Below are 26,561 nucleotides of genomic sequence, written 5' to 3' on the forward strand. Positions count from 1 at the left end.
AGAATACATGCATGTCAAGTGAAAAGTGAATGCACATTTCAGATTAGAGACTATGTTCCTGAGCACACATGTAATATTTCATTTAATGTGACGAACATGAAGTCAAGCTAGTTGTCCAAAAAATACTTTCATAAGTTCAAAACTGATCCTAAAAAAACTGTTAAGGGGTTCAGAATTGAAGCAATGGAAGATGTACATATTAACATCTCAAGAAATCAAGTTGCAAGAGCAAAACACTTGCAATGATCATACTTGAAGGTAATCCTAGTGCACAATATGCACTGTTGTGGGATTATGCTGATGAATTCAAAAGAAGTAATCCTGGATCAACAGTTATATTGGGCACTGATCAAAATTTGTTTGAAAGACTTTATGTATGTCTCCATGCTTTGAGAATGAACTTTTTGGCTGGGTGTAGACCAGTAATATGTGTGGATGGGTGTCACCTTAAGGGACCACATGAGGTGTGTTATTAGCTGCTGTCGGTATTGACCCAAATAACAACTTCTTCCCAATTTGTTATGTTGTGGTGATGAGAGAAAACAGGGAGATATGGGAATGGTTCTTAACTCTGTTGAAAATGATTTACATATTGAAAATGATTATAACTATACCTTCATGTCGGATAAATAGAAAGGGCTTGTGGGTTCCTTACAGGAACTGTTTCCTAATGCAAAATATAGGTTTCGTGTTAGGCATCTCCATTCCAATTTTAGGATCAATGGTTTTAGAGGGTTGGCTTTCGAAAATGGGCTATGGAAGGCTGCAAGGGCAACAACAGTTAATTAATTTAATGCAAAGATGAAAGAACTAAAGGGTTTTAATGAAGGGGCTTATGCATGGTTTAATGACAAACCCCCCCAAAAGAATGGAGCAGATCACATTTTTCCACTTATCTTAGGTGCGATATTTTGTCAAACAATGCTTGTGAATGCTTCAATAGCAACATTCTAAAGGCAAGAGGAAAACCAATATTGTCAATGTTCAAATGGCTTATGGAGCATTTGATGAAGAGACTTCAACAAAATAGAGATAGAGCTTTAAAAAGGTGGAAATGGGTGTTGTGTCCTCAAATTCAAAAGATAATTGACAAAAATATTGAGAAGCTTGGTGATTGCATACCAATTAAATCTGATGACAAGCATTACCAAATCTCTTGTTTTGATGGGACACAATATAGTGTGAATCTTGTAGAGATGACATGTGGATGTAGAAAGTGGGATTTGAGTGGGATACCTTGTAAACATGCTGTGAGCGCAATATTTTGTCAAGGAGAGGACATAGAAAAATACACACATCAATGTTACAGGGTTGAAACTTATTTGAAGGCCTGTCGACATCCAATACTTCCAATCAATGGGAGGGATGAGTGGAAGAAATGGCCTGAGTCCTCCAGTGTCACCACAGGCTGTCAAAAGGGTGGGTAGACCCCCTAAATCAAGTAGACAACTTGAACCAGATGAGCCAGTGCTAAAGGTGAAGAAAAGAAGAGGTGCTCCAATCCTTAAGGAAGGTTCATCCAGGATCAAAAGGCAACAAACCACTGTTAAGTGTGGAAAATGTGGCGGCCAAGGACATAATGCTAGAGGTTGTGCTACCAAAACTGCATCAAATCAGTGTAACCTTGATGCTTCTAACCAAGTCCCTCCAACAGTACAATCAGAGAAAATGCAGGTACATTTTTCTGTAATTGTTTTATTTTGGCATATTTTTCTGTCATTTTTTCAATTTTTTTTAATTTTCTGTAAAATTTTATAGGTTAGAAGAAAGGGAAAGGCAATCATGCAAGAAGCAGAACCTATATTGCATAGGAGAACAAGAAGTGTAAGATTCTATTTGCTTTATTATCTCCAAAATTATTGCTCGTGTTGTTGTTTTAATCATTGTGTGTTGGTTCTATATAGAGACATATCCCAATTGCTGCTCCTGTCGCTACAAAACTTCATAATAAAAAAGCTCCAAAGCCATCTGCAACTGCACCAAGTATGTTTGAGCAATTTCAATAGTGCCAAAAAGGAGTGAAAACTAAGGAGCCAGCTTCTATTGTTGATGCTGAAATGGGTAGAAATTCAGTGAATGAGCAAGGGAGTTCAGGATCAACCCCATCTATTGTCAAAAGGAGGAAAATATTTGTTATTTTGTCAAATCTTAGTAATGCCATAAGTGAACTGCAAAAAGGCAAGAAAAAGGCCTAAAACTTGTAATGCATTGGAAAAAAACCAATAATCTTTTGGTAGATACTTGTATTCCTTTTGGCAGAAATGTTTTGGCAAAAATGTATTGGCTGAAATGTACTGAAACTGTATAATTTGGAAACTGTTATGAAACTGGAAATGTAGATGTGCAGAAATTTCATGTGCAGAAATTTGATGTTCCAATTGTGCAGAAATTTGATGTGATGTGCAGAAATTTCATATTGAAATTGTGCAGAAATTTCATATTGAAATTGTGCAGAAATTTGATGTGCAGAAATTTCATGTTCCAATTGTGCAGAAATTTGATATTGAAATTGTGTAGAAATTTCATGTTCCAATTGTATGTGTGCAGAAATTTGATATTAAAATTGTGCAGAAATTTCATATTCCAATTGTATGTGTGCAGAAATTTCATATCCCAATTGTATGTATACAGAAATTTGATGTGTCAATTTGATGTTCCAATTGCTGAAACTTGTGTATGTGTGCAGGAATTCATAGATATATTCACCAAAAGCATTTGACACTAAATCCTACTTAAATACACTTAAATTACATACACCCTACTAAAATAAAGTTAAATTACACACATCCTACACAAAGTAGAACTTAAAGCAGAAAATAAGAACGACAATTACAGAAATTAATTTGCATTTTCTTTTCAGCTTTGCAAAATCCTCCTCAATCTTCTTCATTTCTTCAATCTTAGCTTCGTATCCAGAACATTTTGCTAGCAATTCAGGGATTACAACCTTTGCCCGAGCACACATTGGTGGATCTTCCCAATAAAAAAATCCACATCCTTCGGTCTACACAAGAAATGAGGAAAAATTTGCAGAAAAATAACTGAGAAAAATGGGCAAAAAATTGCATAAAAATGAGAACATTTAACTAAGAAAATGGCAAAAATTTACAGAAAAATGAGAACATTTAACTGAGAAAAATAGGCAAAAATTTGCAGAAAAATGAGAATCTTTAAATGAGAAAAATGGGCAAAAAATTGCACAAAAATGAGAAATATTTAACTGACAAAAATGGGCAAAAACTTGTAGAAAAAATCGAGGAAAACCAGTTCACAATGCAGAAAAATCGAGGAAAAAAATAAAAATTTCAAGGAGAAAAATGAGAGAATAACCTTGTAATCTATACAAGAATGGAACCTTCTACCTGGGTTCTCATTAGTCCATGAAGTCCTAACCTTAACTGAGAAAATTAGGCAAAAATTTGCAGAAAAATGAGAATCTTTAACTGAAAAAAATGGGCAAAAAATTGCAGAAAAATTAGAAACATTTAACTGACAAAAATGGGCAAAAACTTGCAGAAAAAATCAAGGTAAACCAGTTAAAAAATACAAAAAAAAATCGAGGAAAAAAATAAAAATTTCAAGGAGAAAAATGAGAGAATAACCTACTAATCTTTACAAGAATGGAACCTTCTACCTAGGTTCTCATTAGTCTATGAAGTCCTAACAATAGCTCTCTTTCCACAGTAACACAAATCGATCTTGAGATGGTAGACATGTTTTGAAGAGGGGATGAGGATGGAAGCAAAATGGGGAAGAAATGGCATTTTTTCTCTTTTTATTAGTTGGTGATTGGCTTTGGGAGGGAAAACTAACATTTTTCCCTCCAAAAATTGCCACCTCAAGTGGCATGTAACACTATAGTGCCACATAGGATTAAAAATTCCCAAATTAAAGAGCATGTGCCGTGCACATGCTATTTTTAGGCAAAAAATTTAATTTTCGTTCGCCGCTGTGTTTATTGACCAATTTCTGTATTATTGGTCAAAATATGATAACAACGACAGTTAGTGTACTAAAATCAATCGCGGACAAAGTTATGAACCAAAAAAAAGTTTTTCCTTACATAGTTATCAAAATCAAGTATGAGAATCGATAGAATTTGTGATCTTGACTTTGATCAATAGCTTGACGGAATGAGCATATTCGTATGGTACATGCAGTTTAAAGTTCACGTTATTTTCAAATATCTTTAGTGGCATGCATCATTATTAGACGACCACCATAATAACAAGTAATCTTGGATTTTTTAGTCAGTTAAGAGTTATTAATTGAATTAGAGCAAATAAGTTACCAAATCAAATTCTATTAGTGGTACAAGCCGAAATTTGGAGGAGGATATAAGTATAAAGGTTACACACATATTACTAACTGTATTGAAAATTAATTGAAAAATTAATTTCAAATGAAAATTAATTACTGAATTAATTTTAAGAGAGAGAGAGAGGATTGTTTTAAAGGAGTTTACACTTAAATACTTATATTATTTATTGAGGCCCTATTTAATTTGAGAGCCAAAAGGTTAATTAGATTAATTAATTAAGTATTGAAATTTAGGATTATTGAATTAAATTAATTAAAGATTAAGTCCAAGAATTAAGTAAAGGATTGATACGGATATGAAATTAATTGATTAGATAAACTAATATGTAATCCAAAGTTAATGTGTAATTAATTTAAAAGCTTGGACAAGCCTTAGGTCCCACGAGGCCCACATGTAATTACTAATGTCTTGATGATCAGCAAAGACGGCTCCATCAAAGTTGATTTTGATGAACCCATTTTGATCTCGGGGAGAGACAAATTTCGAGGTTTCATATCAAGACGAAGACGAGAAGAACAAGTAACAAAATCCTATAACCCTAAATTGGCAGAATTAAGCAACTCCAGGGCTTGCGAGACCTTCTCCCATCAGCGCCTTATTGCTGCCGGTGTACATAAGAAAACGACCAGCATCCATGGGATCAAGGTAGTGACAGTCTCTACAGAACCAACCTTCTTCATCGCTATGCAAAAAGAAATGATCAAGGATGAAGATGAGTCAAAGCCCAAACCTGTCTGGCCAAGGGACACATCCAACAAATTGTGTTTAGTGCTTTCATGTGGATGCTTGCACACCGGGCAGAAGTCGGCCACCTCCACATTACGCCGTACCAGGCTGGATAGTGTTGGAACGGCATTACAGCAGGCCTTCCAAGAGATGACGATGATGATAATTGCTAGAAGAGATTATTTGAATTTTTTTCGAAAACAAACTCAGCTTAAAGGACAGACTGAACAAACCTTTTATCTGATACTCAATTCACCCACTTAAATACAAGAAACAAAAATTCAAAAAGCAGGAGGAAAGTAAATATGCTGCTCATGCATGGGGTGATACCTCCAAGTTCCAACACTAACAGAATCCCAGCAACAACAAATTTAACAGGGCTATCAAGGATGATTACGGTGTGGATTTTGTAACGCCTATACATAGACCAAAAGAAAGACAACGAATTTCTGCATTTTGATACTTTTATGGATAGTTGGAAAACGTGACTTCAGTAGCTTGATATACAAACTACTTACAATCGAGAATACATAACCAATTGTCCTCCGAGACAACCACACCAATCCACCCCCAAACAAACACAATGATTTAACTAGCTGTAGTGCCACTTGCCATCCGTGTACTGATTACTTGAGATCATCTTTTTAATTCATTTTTTTATAAATTCGCGAACTGGTCGGGCGGGGTTTTGACCTGTCTGTATTGGTTTTTATATATCCAACCTCGATCGGACACATGACAAGTTTCCGGTCGAACCGGCAGCTGATTCAATTCGATATTGAAATTATTGGTTTGCACCTTCAATATATGATTATATTGATAATTAAGATAACCCACCACATGAGTTTGAATTATTGTGAAGATCTTTGATGAAAATAAATATATGTCTTAATTAGACTTAACTTTTAGCAACGTAGGTGATCAGCTATAAGAATCCTAATCCGTGTACACGACACAGGCACAATTATTAAAGATAATCAGTGGGTTTCCTATTTTCATCTCCCATTTTGTAATCAAAAGCCAAAAAAAAAGAAACAAGAAGATTGATTTGCGTGGGGTGGGACCATGCAAATCCGGGTTTGATTACAAGACAAGAAAAATATTAACATAAAAAAATCTAACAGATAGCAACTCAAATTATATAGTAATGAAACCAATTTATTTCGTAAAAGAAACCAAAGATACTGATTATTTCATGAGTGAGTTGAAATTTGTGTGAATGTTAAATAAAACATCATATTATTTTTAAAAGGGATAATTACACTCCCTTCTCCTGAGTTTTGATATAATTACACGTAAATTTCTTGTGATTTGAAAATTACGTCTAGCATCCCTAAAATTTATTTACATCTAACAAATAAGTTTCTTCATTTGTCAAAGTTCACGGAATTTGCTGATATTAACAAAAAATATCAAAAAAAATCTATATTTCTCCCTGACTGACTTATTATTAACTTATAATAAATCAAATAAAATACTTTTATGATCAAATTACCCTCATACGTCTTCACACATTAAAACATATGAGGAGGTTTACCTTCACTGTTATAAGGGTAGTTTACTTCAAAAAAAATTATTTGACCTACAATAAGTTAGTTTTTTAAGTCAATCAAGGGTAAGTCTCAATTTTCATTCAGTTTTTTCATTAATATCAGCAAATTCAGTAAATTTTAACTAACAATTGACTTATTTGTTAAATGAAAGCAAAACTTAAGAATGTTAGATTCAATCTTGAGAAGATTATATATAATTACACTCAACCTGAATACGGTGGAGTGTAATTATCCCTTTTCAAAAAGAGAGGACATCTCATAGTCCAATAATAGCATAAGGATGGATCCCTTTGCCACCGTAGCTCTTTTAGCCACAGTTTTCATGCTATCTATTGTATGGATGATCAAAAAAACAAGTAAAGAAGCGCCTCCCTTGCCTCCAGGGCCACGAGGCCTGCCAATACTCGGGTACTTGCCGTTTCTACATGAAAACCTACACATACAATTCACTGAACTAGCCCACAAATACGGCCCTATCTACAAGTTCAAGCTCGGAAACAAGCTCTGCATGGTGATCAGCTCGCCGTCCCTAGTAAAAGAGGTGGTACGTGATCACGATACAGTATTTGCCAACCGGGATGCGCCAATTGCTGCATTGATCGCGTCGTATGGAGGGAACGACGTTGTGTGGACGGACTACGACTCACACTGGCGCATGATGCGAAAGATATTTTCGAGGGAGATGCTCAGCAACAGCAACATTGAGGGGTCGTACCATCTCCGGAGGGGAGAGGTAAGGAGGGCCCTCAGAGATGTTTATTCCAAGATTGGGACGCCGGTGGACGTCGGTCAAGTAACGTTTTTCATTGAATTGAATGTGATAATGAGCATGATCTGGGGCAGCACGATCGAGGGGGCGAAGCGGGACAGGATCGGGGAGGAGTATTGGGGGGTGGTGTCGAAGCTCGTTGATTTGTTGGGGAAACCGAATGTTTCGGATTATTTTCCGGGTCTTGCCAGGTTTGATGTACAGGGGATTGCGAAAGAGATGAAGGGTTATGTGCAGTGTGTGGATAGAATCGTTGATGAGGTGGTGAAGGAGAGGATGGGGATGGCAGAAAATGGGAAAATTGATCAAGGGAAGAAGGATTTTCTGCAGACTCTTATAGATCTCAAGGAGAGCAGAAATGCTGAGACATCCATCAACATGACTGAGTTAAGGGCCCTTTTAATGGTAAGATTCATCACTTTCGGTTCCCATAGAAATAATAAGAAATGGAAAATTCAACTGTTTCTATGACTAGTTTCACTTTTGTCTGAAACATACTTAACCCCCCTCCACTCCCCCCCCCCCCCCCGCCCCCCCAAAAAAAAAGAGAAAAAAAGTCTTCTATGCTGATCTTCTTGTTGTCATATTACAGAATAGGAGAAAAAAATTAATGCTAGTCGATTTTGATTAAATTTGAATTAATTATATAACAAATGCAATTCACTTATTGTATGATTGATATATAATTTAAAAAAAATAATCAATCACGTAACAAATATATTATATTTATTTGTAATTTGCTTGCACTACAAATTTAACTTGGAGAAGAACTTTTTTGGTGAATAGATAGAAAATTTGAGTTAATTAACAATATTTGGTCTAGGAGAAATCTAGTTTTGGATTGGATTCAATTGCTTTCAATGTTATATACTATGTTATGGTAATTAATTAGATTATTATTGATAATTGTATGAGGCTCAATTTCATTTTTAATCATGTATTTTAGTTCTTAATTAATATTTTAATTTTTAAATTTGTTAAAATTGAAATATTGATGCTTCACCTCTTTTAATTTTGTGATTTCAAGACAAAATTGATTAAAATTATTAAAATTAACAGGAACAAAAATACAATTAAATCTATTGTATAATTTAAAATATGTTTATTTTATTTGATGGTATCGTCAAGGTCGACCATTTTAAGGATATGCTAATTAAAATGATTTGTGTAAATTTAAGGAAATGATTATTCATCAGCTAATAATGTTTAGCCAGTAAGATAATCTAATTATATGTACTAATTCCAGATTATATTCATCTCTGGAGTTGAATCATTTTTTTTGTATTTTCATACTTTTTTATTCCGCATATCCACATCATTATTGGTCTTAACCAATGCAAAAGAATATCTTTTATTTAAACTTCTAATATGTTCTATTCTATATAATATATACAAGTCATGTATATAAAATATATTTTTAAATGTGTATATATTAAATAAAATAAAAAATATCATATATTAAATTTGAAATGAATTATTAATATATAAAACAATTTATATATATATTATTAATATATTAATATTAATATAAAACAATTTAGAGAGATAAATTATTTCGTTTAGAAAAAATAAATTATTATTTTTTTATATATAAAATAATTTATTCATTTATAATATTATACGAAATAAATTACATTTAATCATATAATAGTTATACAGTCCGTTTATATATTGTAACAGGACACAGTGGTAGGTGGAACCGACACAACATCAACCATAATCCAATGGGTCATGGCAGAGCTTCTAAACCACAAGGAGAAACTGCATAAAGTGCAGAAAGAACTGTCGGATCTCATAGGCCTAAGCACCGTCGTCGAAGAATCCCATCTACCGAAACTGCGCTACTTGGACGCCGTAGTAAAAGAAACCCTGCGCTTACATCCCGCGGTGCCCCTTCTCCTCCCGCGACGCCCCAGTCAATCCTGCGTCGTCGGCGGGTACACAATCCCCAAACACGCCACTGTTTTTCTCAACGTGTGGTCCATTCAGAGAGACCCTAGTCTCTGGGACAATCCCCTGGAATTCAACCCGGAGAGGTTTCTAAACGGGACTGATCAAGAATGGGATTTTCATGGTAACAATTTTCAGTATGCGCCGTTTGGATCGGGCAGGAGGGTATGTGCTGGTGTGGCTCTGGCCGAGAGGACGCTGATGTATATATTAGCTTCACTTCTGCATTCATTTGAGTGGCGATTGCCGGACGGCGAAGATGTGGATATGGCGGAGAAACTCGGACTTGTGTTGAGGAAAAGCCAACCGTTGATTGCCATTCCCACGCCCAGGCTGTGTGGGGAGGGTCTGTATGTTTAGTTCGGTACCGTTGATTTATGTGATGTATTCTGCTTAATTCAGTCGGGAATATGTGTACACTGATGGAATAAATTAAATAAGGAAAAATAGCAACTCCATTGTGATATTGCAAATAAGCAAATTACCTCTTTATGACAAAATAAATAGCGATTTTTCTCTTTGTATTTTAAAATTCAACAATTTACCCCCTTATAATTTTTAAAATAAAACAATTTATATCCATATATAAGGAGGTAAATTGCTTTATTTTAAAAAGTATAGGAAGGTAAATTGATATATATTTTTCATAAGAGGGTAATGTGTTCATTTTTAATATCACATGTGAGTAAATTGTTATTCATCCAAATTAAATATGTTACTTGATTATTTAACTCTTGGCCAATTTGTTTTTTATATTATTTAAAGGGATAACTATATTTTTCGTACCTTAGTTATGTCCCTAAATCAATTTTGGCACACTAATGTTTGTTAATTTCATCAATTTTAGTACCCTCAATTAGTTTAACTTGAAATCTAATCAAGAGGACCAATTTGGAGAAAAATAAGGCTGGACTTCAATAATAAAAGGCCATGTTTAGTAGTCGTACAAATGATACACAAAAAATAGCTTGAAAGAGTTGAATTAATGGAAATTTTGCCAAAATTAAGGTGGGAACTTGATGGGTTTATTGTAAGTTTTATTTATTGAACCGATATCTTTGTCAATTTTATCGATATTAATGTAATATATTGTTTCTAATTAGAAAAAAAAAAAAAAACATTTCAGTTTGCTTTACGATAGCTACACATATACATGACTTATCTTCTTTTAAAAAATCGAATTGAAGTTTTTTGTTTATTGACTAGAATTAAGAAAATTATACCAGCGCACCATCTGTTGTTTATTAAAACGAGTTTTTTGTTTATTATAATTGTTTATTGTCTCAAGGGATATTTAGTACTTTTATTTATTTGTTGTTCCCACCTCTTTAAATTATTCATATCAGTCAACGAGACCTAGTTTAATTGGTGAACAGAAGTCTCACGATAAAAAATTATAAGTTCAAGTCTTACTGATATATGGGTATTCATCAATTTTAATAAGAGTTGTTGCGCGACTGTAATTATAATTATTGGAATTAGTTATTTATATTTGATATTAATAATTGACATTCATTATTAATTATTAGTGAGTGAAACTTATTATATAATTGTAATAAATTTACTAAAAGAGAATCATTCAAATGTTTTACGCAACCTGAGTGGAGAACATAATTCTCATATCTTCTTAAGTACTTAAACTAATGGTTTCATACAAGTGTTATATTATATATAAATAGGAAAAAATACAAGTTATGGAAGAGAAACAGATTGTATCGGTAAAAGGAAAGGTCGTCTCAATAACAAAATAAGAATATCTCCTATAAAGAAAAGTATGTAGTCGCACTTATCAAAAGGAATCCCGCGTTCCATTCGCGGACAAAGCACATCGAGATAGTCATGTAGTGATTTTTATTAGTGATTATTAGAGATAGTCATGTTTTGGGTGTCTCAGGCAGATGTGATTCTTCATAGTGATAGTCAGAGTGCGATCCATCTGGCAAAGAATCCCGCGTTCCATTCACGGACAAAGCACATCGAGATCAAGTACCATTTCATCCGACAACTTCTGGAGAAGAAGACACTGCAGCTGGAGAAGATTCAAGGAGAAAAGAATCCTGCGGACATGCTGACCAAGGCGGTTGCGATGGAGAAGTTGAAGCTGTGTACGGCTTCGACTGGCCTTGATGACTAGAGTGGACAAACCCGGCGGTACCAAGAAAGAAGTGGAGAAAAGCTAATCAATCTTCAAGTGGGAGATTATTAAGTTGTGAAGATTGATTTGAAGAAGAAAAGGATAACCTGATTCAACTTAGAAATCCCAAGTTGAGCTGGAGAAGGATAACCCGATTCAAAGATGAGTTGGAAAAGGATAACTCGATTCAACTTAGAAATCCCAAGTTGAGTTGGAAAAAGGATAAGTCATGGCTATATATATACTACTCTTATTAGCATTGTTTAGTAGAGTAGAATAGAATAGAGTAGAGAGAAAAGAAAGAGTTGAGACGAGGGTGAGTGTTGTCTTTCACGTGTGGTGAAGACTTGCATACAAGTGTGTGTGTGTTGTACTCCTCAATTTTTCCTCCTCTTTGAGTGTTTTCTCCTGGCTTGGTATCGCCCCCAGACGTAGGATTTATATCCAAACTGGGTTAACAAATTCGTGTATCTTTTATCGCCTTCATATTCCACCTGTTATCCATCTTAACCCGATCCATTTCCTAACAACTGGTATCAGAGCCTGGTTCAAGGAGTTAAGATGGAGGGAAAGTTTTCAGTCGAACGGTTCAATGGTTCCGACTTTGGGTTTTGGCGTATGCAAATGGAGGCCTACCTGTACGGGAAGGACCTATACGAACCACTTGCAGAGAAATCCGAGAAGACGAGTGATGAAGAATGGAAGGTGCTCGATCGAAAGGCGATGAGCGCAATAATCCTGTCGCTCTCTCGGAATGTCGCCTATCATGTGAAGGGAGCGAAGAGCACGAAGGAAGTCCTACAAACTCTTGCCGATATGTACGAGAAACCCTCAGCAATGAACAAGGTCATACTGATGAAGAAACTATTCAGGTTGCAGATGGAGGAGAGGAAGTCGGTGGCCGATCACCTCAATGACTTCAACCAACTTACGACACAGCTGGCATCTGTGAATATCGTGTTTGACGATGAGGTAAAAGCGTTAATTTTGCTCTCATCTTTACCTGACAGTTGGGATGTGGTTGTTACTTCGGTAAGCACTTCGTCTGGGAAGGAAAAGATGAAGTTCGACAACATCAGGGACATGATGTTGAACGAGGAAACCCGTAGAAAGCAAACGGGTGGATCATCTGGCTCTGCACTACATACAGAGTTCAGAGGGAGACCTGATACACGCGGTAAATACCGTGGAAGGTCAAGGTCCAGGGGGAAGAACAAGGGCAAGAAGGAGATGGTGTGCTGGAACTGCGAGAAGCCCGGACACATGAAAAGCGAATGTCGGGCGCCAAAGAAGGAAAAGGAGGGCCGGACAGCGAATGCCGCAACGAAAGACATCACGGATGCACTCTTGTTGAGTGTGAGCAGTTCTTCCGATGATTGGGTTGTGGATTCAGGGGCCTCATTCCACTCATGCAGCAACAAAGACATCATGGAGCCATACACCTCAGGTGATTTTGGCTTAATTTATCTTGCAGATAACAAACCCCTCAAGATTGTAGGAAAGGGAGATGTGCGGATCAAATCAACGAATGGGTCATGCTGGACCCTACATGATGTGAGACACATACCAAGACTGAAGAGGAACTTGATCTCAGTCGGACAGCTGGATAGTGATGGATTCCACACGACGTTTGGAGACGCGAAGTGGAGGATCAGTCGGGGAGCAATGACTTTGGCACGAGGACTAAAGTCGGGAACGCTCTACATGGCGGGAGGATCCAGTTCAAACATCCTATTTGCAGGAATTGTATCGCAGGCTAACCTGTGGCACAATCGCTTGGGCCACATGAGCGAGAAAGGAATGAACGTGCTGAAGTCGAAAGGACGGTTGCCCGAGTTAAAATCAGTGGAGGTGGGTCATTGTGAATACTGCGTGTTCGGAAAGCAGAAGCGGGTGAGCTTCTTGACCACAGGAAGAACTCCGAGGAAAGAAAAGTTGGAGCTTGTTCACACCGATTTGTGGGGGCCAGCACCAGTGTCATCTCTTGGTGGATCAACGTACTACATGACATTCGTCGATGACTCCACTAGAAAGGTATGGGTGTATTTGTTAAAAAGAAAATCTGATGCCTTTGATACATTCAGGAGATGGAGGGCACTAGTAGAAAATGAGACAGGTCTACAAGTGAAATGTCTCATATCGGATAACGGTGGCGAGTACAGCAGTGAAGGTATCAAGAATTACTGCGCCGACCATGGAATCCGAATGCAGAAAATAATCCCGGGGATACCTCAGCAAAATGGTGTTGCTGAGAGGATGAACAGAACACTGAATGAGCGTGCGAGATGCATGCGATTGAAGAGCGGACTACCAAAGATGTTTTGGGCAGATGTAGTCGACACGGCTGCTTCTTGATCAATCGAGGGCCTTCTGTCCCGTTGAACAACAGGATACCAGAAGAGGTATGGAGTGGTAAGAAAGTGGATCTTTCTTTCTTACGTACGTTTGGTTGTTCAGCCTATATTTTGAACGATGATCGGACTAAGCTGGATGCTAAGTCGATTAAATGTACATTCATTGGGTATGGGACTGACGAATTTGGGTATAGATTCTGGGATGATCAAAATCGGAAAATAACTCGTAGCAGGAATGTTATATTCAATGAGGATTTAATGTACAACGACAGGAAGGTAAGCCCGGACGATGACAAGAAGGAAAGGGAATTTGTTGATCTCGACATTTCAAATTCCGGGATCATGAGACCAGCAGATACGGATTCAATGGGAGTTCAGACGGACGAAACCGAACAGACGGAGATAGAGCCAGAACCAGTATCGGAGGAACCGATTACTGAAAGCAGCACACCCTTGGCACTGGGTCGAGAACCGTGGCTGATAAGGGCCCTAGATAGGTACTCCCCCTCTCTTTATTACTTGCTTTTGTCTGATTGTGGAGAACCCGAATGTTACGCAGAGGCAGTCAATGATGCCCACAAGAGCAAGTGGGAGCTTGCGATGAACGACGAGATGAAGTCGTTGAAGAAAAACAACACATGGGAATTGTGTCAGCTCCCAAAAGGAAAGAAGGCCCTACAGAACAGATGGGTCTATCGAGTTAAGAAAGAATCAGACGGGAAGAAGCGGTACAAGGCAAGACTCGTAGTAAAGGGATTCCAACAAAGATACGGTATTGACTTTACTGATGTTTTTACACCTGTTGTCAAGTTAACTACTATTCGTCTTGTGTTGAGCATGGTAGCGGCAGAGAACTTGGAGTTACAACAGATGGATGTGAAGACAGCCTTCCTACACGGGGATCTTGAGGAGGAGATATACATGGTACAGCCAGAGGGGTATAATGGAGATGATCAGCAGGTGTGTCGCTTGAAGAAAAGCCTGTATGGATTGAAACAGGCTCCGCGGCAGTGGTACAGAAAGTTTGACAACTTCATGCTAGAGATAGATTTCTCTAGATGCAACGCTGATCATTGCTGCTACGTGAAGAGGTTCGATGAGTTTTTTATCATTCTACTCATGTATGTTGATGACATGTTGATAGCAGGATCAAATGTCAAGGAGATCAATAGGCTCAAGGATCAGTTGTCGAGGAAGTTTGACATGAAAGATCTTGGCGAAGCAAGGCAGATATTGGGCATGAAAATCACAAGGGACAAAGGTACTGGTAAATTATGGTTATCTCAATCTAATTATATTGAGAAGGTATTATGCAGATTCAAGATGGAAATGCGAAATCGGTTAGAATGCCATTGGAAAATCAGTTCAAACTATCCAACAGTGATTCGCCCCAAACTGATTCCGAACGTGCAAAGATGAGAGTCACACCGTATGCCTCAGCAATTGGGAGCCTGATGTATGCTATGATCTGTGCTCGACCGAATATAGCACATGCAGTGGGAGTAGTTAGCCGTTTTATGAGCAATCCAGGATTGATGCACTGGGAAGCTGTAAAATGGATTCTTAGGTACCTAAGGGGTACTAAGGACCGAGCATTGGTGTTTGGTAAGGGCAAGCTTACCTTGTTTGGGTTTGTTGACGCTGATTTTGCAGGGAGTGACTATGATAAAAGGAGGAGCACTACAGGGTACGTGTTCACATATGGCGGTACAGCCATATCCTGGGTCTCAAAGCTGCAGAAGGTTGTCACACTGTCCATGACGGAAGCTGAGTACGTGGCAGTTACTGAGGCAGCTAAGGAGCTCATTTGGCTGCAACACTTCTTGGGTGAATTAGGAAAACGTCAGGCAGATGTGATTCTTCATAGTGATAGTCAGAGTGCGATCCATCTGGCAAAGAATCCCGCGTTCCATTCGCGGACAAAGCACATCGAGATCAAGTATCATTTCATCCGACAACTTCTGGAGAAGAAGGCACTGCAGCTGGAGAAGATTCAAGGAGAAAAGAATCCTGCGGACATGCTGACCAAGGCGGTTGCGATGGAGAAGTTGAAGCTGTGTACGGCTTCGACTGGCCTTGATGACTAGAGTGGACAAACCCGGTGGTACCAAGAAAGAAGTGGAGAAAAGCTAATCAATCTTCAAGTGGGAGATTGTTAAGTTGTGAAGATTGATTTGAAGAAGAAAAGGATAACCTGATTCAATTTAGAAATCCCAAGTTGAGTTGGAGAAGGATAACCCGATTCAAAGTTGAGTTGGAGAAGGATAACCCGATTCAAAGATGAGTTGGAAAAGGATAACCCGATTCAACTTAGAAATCCCAAGTTGAGTTGGAAAAGGATAAGTCATGGCTATATATATACTACTCTTATTAGCATTGTTTAGTAGAGTAGAATAGAATCGAGTAGAGAGAAAAGAAAGAGTTGAGACGAGGGTGAGTGTTGTCTTTCACGTGTGGTGAAAACTTGCATACAAGTGTGTGTGTGTGTTGTACTCCTCAATTTTTCCTCCTCTTTGAGTGTTTTCTCCTGGCTTGGTATTGCCCCCAGACGTAGGATTTATATCCAAACTGGATTAACAAATTCGTGTGTCTTTTATCGCCTTCATATTCCACCTGTTATCCATCTTAACCCGATCCATTTCCTAACACTTTAAAGTGAAAATTTAGGTGAATGGTAACCGGAAAAAGCATGTTACGTTTTGAATCTCTTAATTGTGTAGCTCAGAAAATTGAATACCGCGAGGGCCCTAGTATGAAGGCTACGGTTATAGTTGAAATTTCACATCAATCACAGATACGATAATATAATCAAATGGTCACGATCATACATATTATGATTTTGAATTGTACCAGGATAGAATCATAGAGACCCTAAAATAATACGATGAATCTAGAATTTATGGGGTGTACAGCAATTTACCCTCATGTGATATTAAAAGTGAGCAGATTATCCTCCTATGAAAAATAAATATCAATTTACTTTGTTTTAAAAATGAAGCAATTAAGAAGATAAGCTGCTTCATTTTTTAAAATATAGGGATACAAATTATATTATTTTAAAAAATATAGAGGGATAATTAGATTGCATAAACAAGAGAAAGGGCGTGATACGACCTTCATGTGGTAACCCTCACATCATAAATCCCCCAACTTACCGAGGTTTAAGGAATCCAATCTCAGAAGTGACCGAACATTCAAAGATCGAAGTTGAGTTCTGCTTGACAAGGTTGCGAAATAGCCGTTCCACGACTTTCTTGATGTCATGCATTTTGAGATTCATAATGGTGGTGGCAAGAAGCGTCTACGGTGGCAATTGTAGCATGCAACAAGCAACAAGCAACATCCAATAAAAAACGATGTCTTTTATGGGATTTTGATCCTCTCACTTACCTATACATATTTAACTCTTTAAATTGACAACTATACACTTTCTCATTTTGTAAAATTCCTTGTGCCTTCAGTTGTAAGTTTTGCAATTACTTTTCCCTCGACTCATTTGATGAAGTACTCGAGTCCAATTATTGTATATTTTTTGTTTGTCCGTTATCATCAGAAACGATTTTAAGATATCAATTTCACACTAGCCGAACGAAGAAGTAACATGAATTGGTATCAACTCAGTTTGATTTGTGACAGATTTCTTAGGAAATTGGTCGGAAAAATTTCCCTAATTATACGTACATCATCTTTTATTTAAATAAAAAATTTGGGTATCCTAACTTATCTAACTGAACTAATTAAGTCCCCCAAATGCCTCAGAAACCTGATTAGCATATATTGGACCACCCATACTTAAAAGGGAATTTTATGTCAGAATATGCATAGATTCATGCATTGGAATCTAGGCCACTTGATGGTTTCCTAATCTATATACACCATGGATCCATGAATTATGTTGACTTGGTATATACTAAGCTACTAGGTTAACATGTGTGAGTCTTTGTTTATATTTTGTCGTGTTCTTATTTTGTCGTGTTCTTATGTTTGACCTTCTCAAACACTTTTTTTCCCTCTTTTTTTCTAATTAGTTCTCGTTATATGCTGTTCTCGTGAACATATAAAAAGAATTATAATGTGAAATAATGAGAAAAAAATTATAAAAAAATAAAAAAATTATAGTTATAAATTGTAAAAATACAGAGAAGTAAGGTGAGAGAGATATGGGGTAAAAATATGGATAGTTAAGAGGAAAAAAATATAATTATGAGATTATTAAAAAGTATTAAAAATTACTAATTTAACCAAAAAAATTTCGAAGGGGAGAAATGAAATAAATGGTAAATTTGGGTATTTAACAATTTTTTTTCTAATAGTATAGATACTTGCTCACTAAATAGAATTTTGCAGAAATATGAGTTAATGTGTAATTTCATCTATTCTTTACTATTAAGGAAGATTACCCTTTTAGTATCGTACTTAAGTATGGTTTATTACTTATTTTTAAAATTTTAAATTAATTAACTTTTTAAGCCTCTCCATTTATCATGATCTTTCATAAATATCTCACTAGAAAAATATGATTTTTAACTATGATTAGTAATCATTGTTAAAAGTAAAAAATTGTGGCAGATACTAATTACCATTATTGCGCCCGCAACGACTATTAGCATTTATGTCTGCAAGTGAGACAAAAGTATTTGACTATAAATAAAATTAAGCATTAATTAATCCTGGTCAAAACTATTTTTATTTAAATAGTTTTGAAAATCCATGTACAGAATGTACCACGACGTCTAGTAATCAATTAGACTTCTCTCCAACGAATTGTTTACTTATTGTGGCTTGTATATTAGCAAGTTATATATTGAATAATCATCAGCTCACAAATTAGAAACTTTTCCGCTTGAGTATTTAAATTATGGAAGTCCACTGCAACACTACATCTCAAAATTAAATAAGTTTTTGTTTATTAACCATTTCCTAATCTGGTGGATCTAATAACTATAAATGTGCAGCCAATCGCTAATATATTCAAGTCAAATATTTGTGTATGAAACTGAAAGTGTTAACCAATCAAGTTTCAAATATAAATGTAGTAGTTCTGTGAGAATAGGCAAAATCGAAGTACTATAATAGAGGGGTTCTCTTAAAGCTATCATATGAGAGAATCCTTGTGAAATATCACCACATTGCACGATTCCATGGTCAGAATTCAGAGTGAATAATCGAAGAACCAGTGGGAGAATTGCTATATTCCTATCCTTTCAGTTCTGGTAATGTCCACTATGTTGTGCACAAAGATGGAGCTCAATCCTTTGAAAAGAACTCCTCCCTTGCCACCAGGGCCCCGGGGCTTGCCAATCCTTGGATACTTGCCGTTCTTGGGCAACAATTTGCTCCACAAGTTCGGAGATTTGGCAGGCCAATACGGTCCAATCTACAAGTTCTATCTTGGCAGCCAACTATGTGTCGTGATCAACTCACCATCCCTAGTAAAAGAAGTGGTTCGGGATCAAGACTCGATTTTCGCTAACCGTGATTCTAACATTGCAACACTAGCGGCAACCTATGATGGAAACGACATAGGGTTTTCACCGCTCAATTCCCAGTGGCGGGCCATGAGGCAAATATTCGTCCGTGAGGTGCTCGGTAACAACAGTCTCCAAGCATCATACGATCTCCGGAAGGATGAAGTCAGAAAGGCCATCAGAGATGTGTATACCAATATAGGAAAGCCGGTCCACTTTGGTGAACTATCTTTCCGAACTGAACTCAATGTCATAATGAACATGATGTGGGGTGGCGTTGTTGAAGAGGAAGAAGGCCAAAGACTGGGAGAAGAGTTCCGGGAAGTGGTCATTAAGATTGTGGATTTGATGGGAAAGCCAAATGTTGCTGACTATCTTCCAGCCCTAGCCTGGCTTGATATTCAAGGAATAAAGAAAGAGGTGGAGGGTCATATGCAATCTATGGATCGGATTTTTGAGTACGTTGTTGCTAAATGTAGAAAGATGTTGGGAGGAATCAAGAAAGAAGGAAAGAAGAACTTCCTTCAAGTCATGTTAGAGCTACAAGAGAAAGAAGATTCCGAGATGTCAATCAGCCCGAGGCAAATCAAGGCCCTATTGCTGGTAAGCTTAGTTTTATTATTAAAGTAACATTCCATGACGTATTGTGTTTCCATTTTTTTATGTCATTGATCATGAAATTCTTATTCTAATTCAGTAACTTTTAAAAAACAACACTTTTGGGCTTTTGGCCTATTTTTATTAGATGTTTTAACGAAAAATGCCACGTATTTGGCATACGTCCTCTAAGGCTTTTATACCTTTGGATTCATTTGTTATCGAATTATCACTTTTGATATAATAACTTTAAACGTATACTTTTGGTCTCATACACTTGACGGTCACTTGACATTTTTAGTTAAATATCTAATAAAAATATGCCTCGAGACTAAAAATAAAAATTCTATAATTAGTAAGACCAAAACATTAGGATTACTAAAAATCATTTCAAATGTAGTGGAAGGACACTACAACAAAATGACTCAATAGCTATGACAATTTTTTTATGGTAAAATTTAGCGTCAGACTAATTAGCAAATAAAAATTCGTTGCTAATCTTAATTATTTAATATATATTTTAAGCAATTTGTTGCTAAACTTATTAGCAAATATTTTTGGTTGCTAAATTCATTAGAAAGTACATTTTTCTTATTTAAAAAATATAGATTAGCAATGAAAATTTTATTTGCTAATTACTCTAAGTTTTTTTTTCCGTAACCACTGTGCTGTTTTCTTATGGTGATGATTAAAACATTGACAAATGTTGATTATGTACGGTCAAAATTTAAGTTTTTATATTAATTTTGGAAAAAAATACAATTTTAGTTCTATAACTTATAAGGACTGACATTTTTTATCCTGCACGAATTGATTTTCGCAATTAGTCATGTAACTTTAAAAATTTGTCATTTCATCCTTTTCCGGTCAATTTGGTCAAAAAATTGCTGTTAACTTGCACATGACCTAATTAAATTGAAATGTTAGTCCTACAACTTAGGGGTCATTGACAATTTTAGTCCTATAACTTAAGTGAATTGATATTTTTTGTCCTACATGAATTTATTTGCAAGACTAAATTTTGCAAGTAAATTACAATTGATGGCCAAATTGGCCGAAAGTGATTAAAATTATCAAAATTATAAAATTACAATACTAAATTACCAAAATTAATTCGTACATCACTTAAAATTTTTCCATAATTTTGTTAGACTGTAGAAAAACAAAAAGTAGGCATGGTACCGTAATCATTTATAATATCAGAAAATTTTTTTTTGGGGGCCGGGGGGGGGGGGGAATGGGGATGGAGGAATCAATTTTGTTTGAACAGGGGTTGGTGGTGTTATAATAATGCTTTGTTTTAAAAGAAATGTGTATCTGATTATAGAGAAAAAGCAATTACAAATTTTTTGGTTTTAGAAGCTGAGGTTTTGGTATATTAATTTTTATGAAGCTTTATTAATGTAAACTTAACACTTGATATGATATATTACAATCGGAAAACTTGGAGAACTAATTAATATTAAAGTTTATAATCTTGTTCATCAATTATTTTGAGTGACAGGATATTGTAATAGCCGGGACAGACACTACCGCAACAACAATTGAGTGGGCAATGGCCGAACTTCTGCAAAATCGAAAGGCTATGGAAAACATACAAAATGAATTATCTAAAGTGGTGGGATTGAACAATGAAGTTGAAGAGTTCCACATGCCTAAATTGAAGTATTTGGAAGCAGTTATCAAAGAAACAATGCGTTTACATCCGGCTATACCCCTCTTGATCCCAAGATCTCCAACCCAAACGTCCACAATCGGGGGATACACAATCCCAAAAAAGAGCATGGTCTTAATAAACTTGCCTTGGATCCAAAGGGATCCTTCTAGTTGGGACAGTCCACTGGAATTTAAGCCTGAAAGGTTTTTACACGACAACAAAAAATGTCAGTTCAGTGGTAACAATTTCAATTATATCCCTTTTGGATCAGGGAGAAGGATATGTGCTGGCATGCCCCTTGCAGAGAGAATGTTGATGTACTTACTAGCTTCACTTTTGCATTCTTTTGAATGGAAGCTACCAGATGGTGAAACAATCGATATGTCCTACACGTTTGGGGCTGTTTTGAGGAAAAGTACACCACTCCTTGCTATAGCCACGCCCAGGTTATCTGAACCAAACTTGTATGGGTAATATGTAAGTAGCATTTATTGCCTTGTTAAATAAACCAGGAAGTTGTCGTTGCTACAAGATCATAGGGCTTCCTGTCTCGTACACGTCTGTTAGTGTTGTGGACTGAGTTCCAAGAAACTCTTAGTTGAATTTGATTTGTAAGTGTTGTGGACTGAGTTCTAAGAAACTCTTAGTTGAATTTGATTTGTAAGTGTTGTGGATTGAGTTCCGAGAAACTCTTATTTGAATTTAGATTAATTCAAGTAAATTACATATTAAGTGAACGCAAACACCTTTGTTTTAGTTCCAGCTCTCCTGGAATATGATGCTTCATCACTGCAATATATCTATATCTATATATAACAGTACGAAGTTTGACCAATTTGGTTCAATTTTGACTAAATACTATTTTTTGGTATTTTTTGAATTTTTAATTATTAAGAGAAAGTTTCATTGGTTAGAAAATCTTTTTTATTTTGAGTTAGTAATTTACTTCGTATTTGTCTATGAAGTTATCTACACAATATTTTAATTATCAAGAAAAAATCTTATTGGCCAAGAACATCATTTATTTTAAATATATTAACTACTTATTTTATATTTATCTAAAATCTTATCTCTGAATATAACTAATTTCATTTGTATTTATTTAAATAATGTCGTAATAACCTTTTAAATATATAAAATATTTACTTTGTATATATCCAAAATCTTATATCCACATAATAACTAATTTAATTTTATGTATTCTACCTAATGATCATGGCCTTTAGAAACATGATCTACTTTAAATATATTATGCATTTATATTGTATTTACCAAAAAAATTATTTTTAAGATTATAATTGAATTGTTTAATTATTAAAAAAATTTATTGGTTAGGAACATTATCTATTTTAACTATATTAAATACTTATTCCTCATTTATCCCAAATCTTATCTCCAAAATTATGAACTAATTTAATTTGAATTTATTTTAAATAATTATCTAATGATCATGGTCTCCATCATATTTGTATTTAAATAGAACGAAATTTATTATTCATCTCTTTCACATTATACGCTCAATTCTGTCAAATTTCCGTTCTTCATTACACAGTTTCAAAACTTACCACCTTATATGCTTATTTTATTACTTTTTTACACTGCAGTGGACATCTTATATATTTACATGATATTATTTTTTTCATGGTTACTGAAGTTATTTAATTAATAATTACCATATTTTAATATTCATTCATGTTTTGCACTCGTCTCTTATGTGGCTAGACTATTATTTTATTGTTTACAATGATGTTATTTTATTTTTTTATATATAATTTGTGTGATATTTGAAAGTTATTGAGATATTAATCTCTACCATTTTCTTATGCTTTCTTTACTAAATTGTGATATTTATATCTGTTATGGTATTAGTTTTTTTAGATTTTTATGATATATATAGGATTGCTTAATTTAATTTGTGAACAAGATGAAATAGATTTATTTGGTGTTAATAGATTTATATTTTTTTAATATTTATTTGTTTAATTCTACTTAATATTTCATTTAATATCTACTTTTGCTTAATAAATATGTACTCTTTGTATCTTAATACAATAATTCATTTTTTTATATATTATAGTTTCATCCATAAATATTTTTTTATAGTTTAATTTATTAGTCTTCATTATATTTATTAGGGAAAAGTATTATTTTAGTCCGCTAAGTATTCCTAATTTTAATTTTAGTCCGATAACTATGTCCATTTTTGTTTAGGTCCACTAACTTACGAAATTGCTTACTTTTAGTTCTCTGACAGATTTTCGAATAATTTCACCCCTATAAGTGTATATGGACTAAAACTGCTTATATTTATTTAATATTAATTGGTATATATCTTGTATAAATAAAATAATTTTTAATGAAAAATATCAATAAATAAGGTTTTGCTATTTTAAAAATTAATAAATAAGATAATTTTTAATGAAAAAGACCAAGGTTTTTTTGTCTTAAAATAGGGCAAGAATTAATAGTTGAAAGTAAAAGTTTGATGAATGACTTTTTTTAATTTAAGTATAATTTAAAAAGTTTTCTAAATATATAATAATATCTGAATTTTAATTTGAATCTAGGCTTATACCTTTAATAAACAAGAACACTTTTATTTTGTGATTCACTTTTTATTAAAAAAGATATATGTAATCTACATATCAGTCAGTTCAATAAAACCTTTTAGTTTACTTCAAAACAACAGTCATTAATTAATTAACTTGAGTTTTTGTAGAGATAAAATTTTAAAAGTCACTGAGTTATATCTCTATGTATACTTTGCAAGTTGCTATAAATTTATAGCATATCAGAACGACCTTCTATATTATATATATATATATAGGAAAAAATATTATTAGTCCGTTAAGTATGCCTAATTTTAATTTTAGTTCGATAACTATGTCAATTTTTGTTTAGGTCCAGTAACTTACGAAATTGTTTACTTTTAGACCTCTGACAGATTTTCGGACAATTTTACCCCTATGAGTGCATATGGACTAAAACTGTCTTTCAAAAGTTGTATAGGGGTAAAATTATTCGAAAATCTGCCAGAGGACTAAAAGTAAGCAATATCGTAAGTTACTGGACCTAAAAAAAAATGGACATAGTTATCAGACTAAAAGTAAAATTAGGCATACTTAGCTGTCTAAAATGATACTTTTTCCACTCATATATATATATATATATATATATATATATATATATAATCAAAACCTAACAGTTATGGCTAGGTATACATTTCAGTATATTCTGGATATCATACTTTTGCATATTTTGTCTTTTTTTATTATTATAGATGTTACTTTCTTATGTTTTTACTAATGCACAGACGCTTTTAGAGAAATACATGATAAATATTTGTTATTTTATTAGCTGATTTATGTTTTCCCAGTTCATTTGTTTGGTTGTACATTAAAGTTTGATCTTTTAAGATTTCTTTATGTGATATTAATTCTTTATTCTTTCATGGCTGGTGAAAATGTTGTTATATTTATGATTTAACTGAATTTAATTTGTACTTATTTTAATTTACTCCGCATCCACCCTTTCAGTTGTCTTTCTTATAATTCATTAACGGTAGTTTCTATTCTTGCTTTATGATTTCATTTTTAGATTATGTACTTTAATATAGTTTATGAGGAAAATGAATTATATAAACAAATAATACAATTAACTAATTCTTTATTCTTATTTTTTTATAGGGTTAGATATATGTAAAAGTTGATCTATCTATCTATTTAATAATTTAATTCATATTTATCTACAAAATCATCTACACAATATTTTAATTAATATGAAAAAATCTTATTAGTTAGAAATATCATCAATTATGAAAATATTCAATATTTATTTTTTATTTATCCATCTTATCTCTAATACTATAATTGAATTATTTAATTATTGAGAAAAAATCTAATTGGTTAGAAACATCATCTATTCTAAATTTATTGAACATTTGTTTTTGTTTATCCAAAATCTTATATCAAACATCATAACTAATTTTATTTGTATTTACCTTAAATAATTACTTAATAATATCTTGAATATATTAAATATTTACTTATTATATCCAAATTCTTATACAAATGTAATAACTAATTTAATTTATATTTATCCTACCTAATGATTATGGTCTCTAGAAATACGATCTATTTTTATTTTGTATTTGTTGAAAATCTTATTTTTAAGATTATAATTGAATTTTTTTGATTATTAAGGTTAGAAACATCATTTATTTTAAATATATTAAATATTTACTTTTTATATATTAAATATTTAAATAGAACAAAATCTATTATGAATCTCTTCATTTTTTAGATACACTCAATTCTTTCAATTTTTGATTCTGCATTAAACAGATTCAAAACTTAACACTCTTATGCACTTTTTCATGATATTTTTTTAAATGTTATGAAGTTATTTAGTTAATAATCTCTATTCTTATTAAATTTTAATATTTATTTATATTTTATACTCATCTCCAGTATGGCTAGACTATTATTTTTCTATTTATCATGATATTTTTAATTTTTTTTATATATTATTTTTTCATGATACTTGAAAGTTATTAAGGTAATAATCTCTACACTTTTCTTATATTTAGTTGTTTATTAAATTTTAATATTTATTTAGTTTTTTTAATATTTCTATGATGATTGATTGATTTAATTTTTGTACAATCGATTTATTTGGTGTTAATAGGTTCATATTTTGTTTTAACATTTATTTAATTCTACTTAATATTTCATTTAGTATTTTTCTATTTAAATATTTTAATTTTTTTGTATATATTGTAGTTGCATCCATCAATATTTTTTTTATAGTTTAATTTATTGGTCTTTTTATGTTTTATTATTTTTTGTTTGTCTACAAAAAGGAGTATATTTATTTAGCCTTTTAAATATATTTATTTTATATCAATAGGTATATGTCCTGGTTTAACATTTATTTGTATGATTATTTTTTATTCTTCATTAAATAATTTCAAAACTTAACACTTAATATACTTACTTTCGTTATTTTTTTATACTGCACTGGGCATCTTACA

The 26,561-nt window shown here is 33.9% G+C and overlaps 2 protein-coding genes across 2 annotated transcripts; both read left to right on the plus strand.

The window, feature by feature from the left end:
- The first annotated feature begins 6,730 nt into the window (after positions 1–6,730).
- LOC105155520 (flavonoid 3'-monooxygenase CYP75B137) lies at positions 6,731–9,843 on the plus strand. Its single transcript, XM_011071414.3, has 2 exons — positions 6,731–7,774; positions 9,050–9,843. Exons 1-2 carry the CDS (start codon positions 6,881–6,883, stop codon positions 9,677–9,679), a joined length of 1,524 nt encoding a protein of 507 aa, XP_011069716.1. The 5' UTR covers positions 6,731–6,880; the 3' UTR covers positions 9,680–9,843.
- Positions 9,844–18,803: 8,960 nt separating this feature from the next.
- On the plus strand, positions 18,804–22,253 carry LOC105155529 (flavonoid 3'-monooxygenase CYP75B137). Its single transcript, XM_011071426.3, has 2 exons — positions 18,804–19,878; positions 21,377–22,253. The coding sequence occupies exons 1-2, from the start codon at positions 19,024–19,026 to the stop codon at positions 22,001–22,003; spliced, it is 1,482 nt and encodes a 493-aa protein (XP_011069728.1). The 5' UTR covers positions 18,804–19,023; the 3' UTR covers positions 22,004–22,253.
- Positions 22,254–26,561: the final 4,308 nt, after the last annotated feature.

Source organism: Sesamum indicum, linkage group LG1 (assembly GCF_026168435.1).
Source record: "Sesamum indicum cultivar Baizhima isolate 11 linkage group LG1, ASM2616843v1, whole genome shotgun sequence".
Classification (NCBI taxonomy): Eukaryota; Viridiplantae; Streptophyta; class Magnoliopsida; order Lamiales; family Pedaliaceae; genus Sesamum; species Sesamum indicum.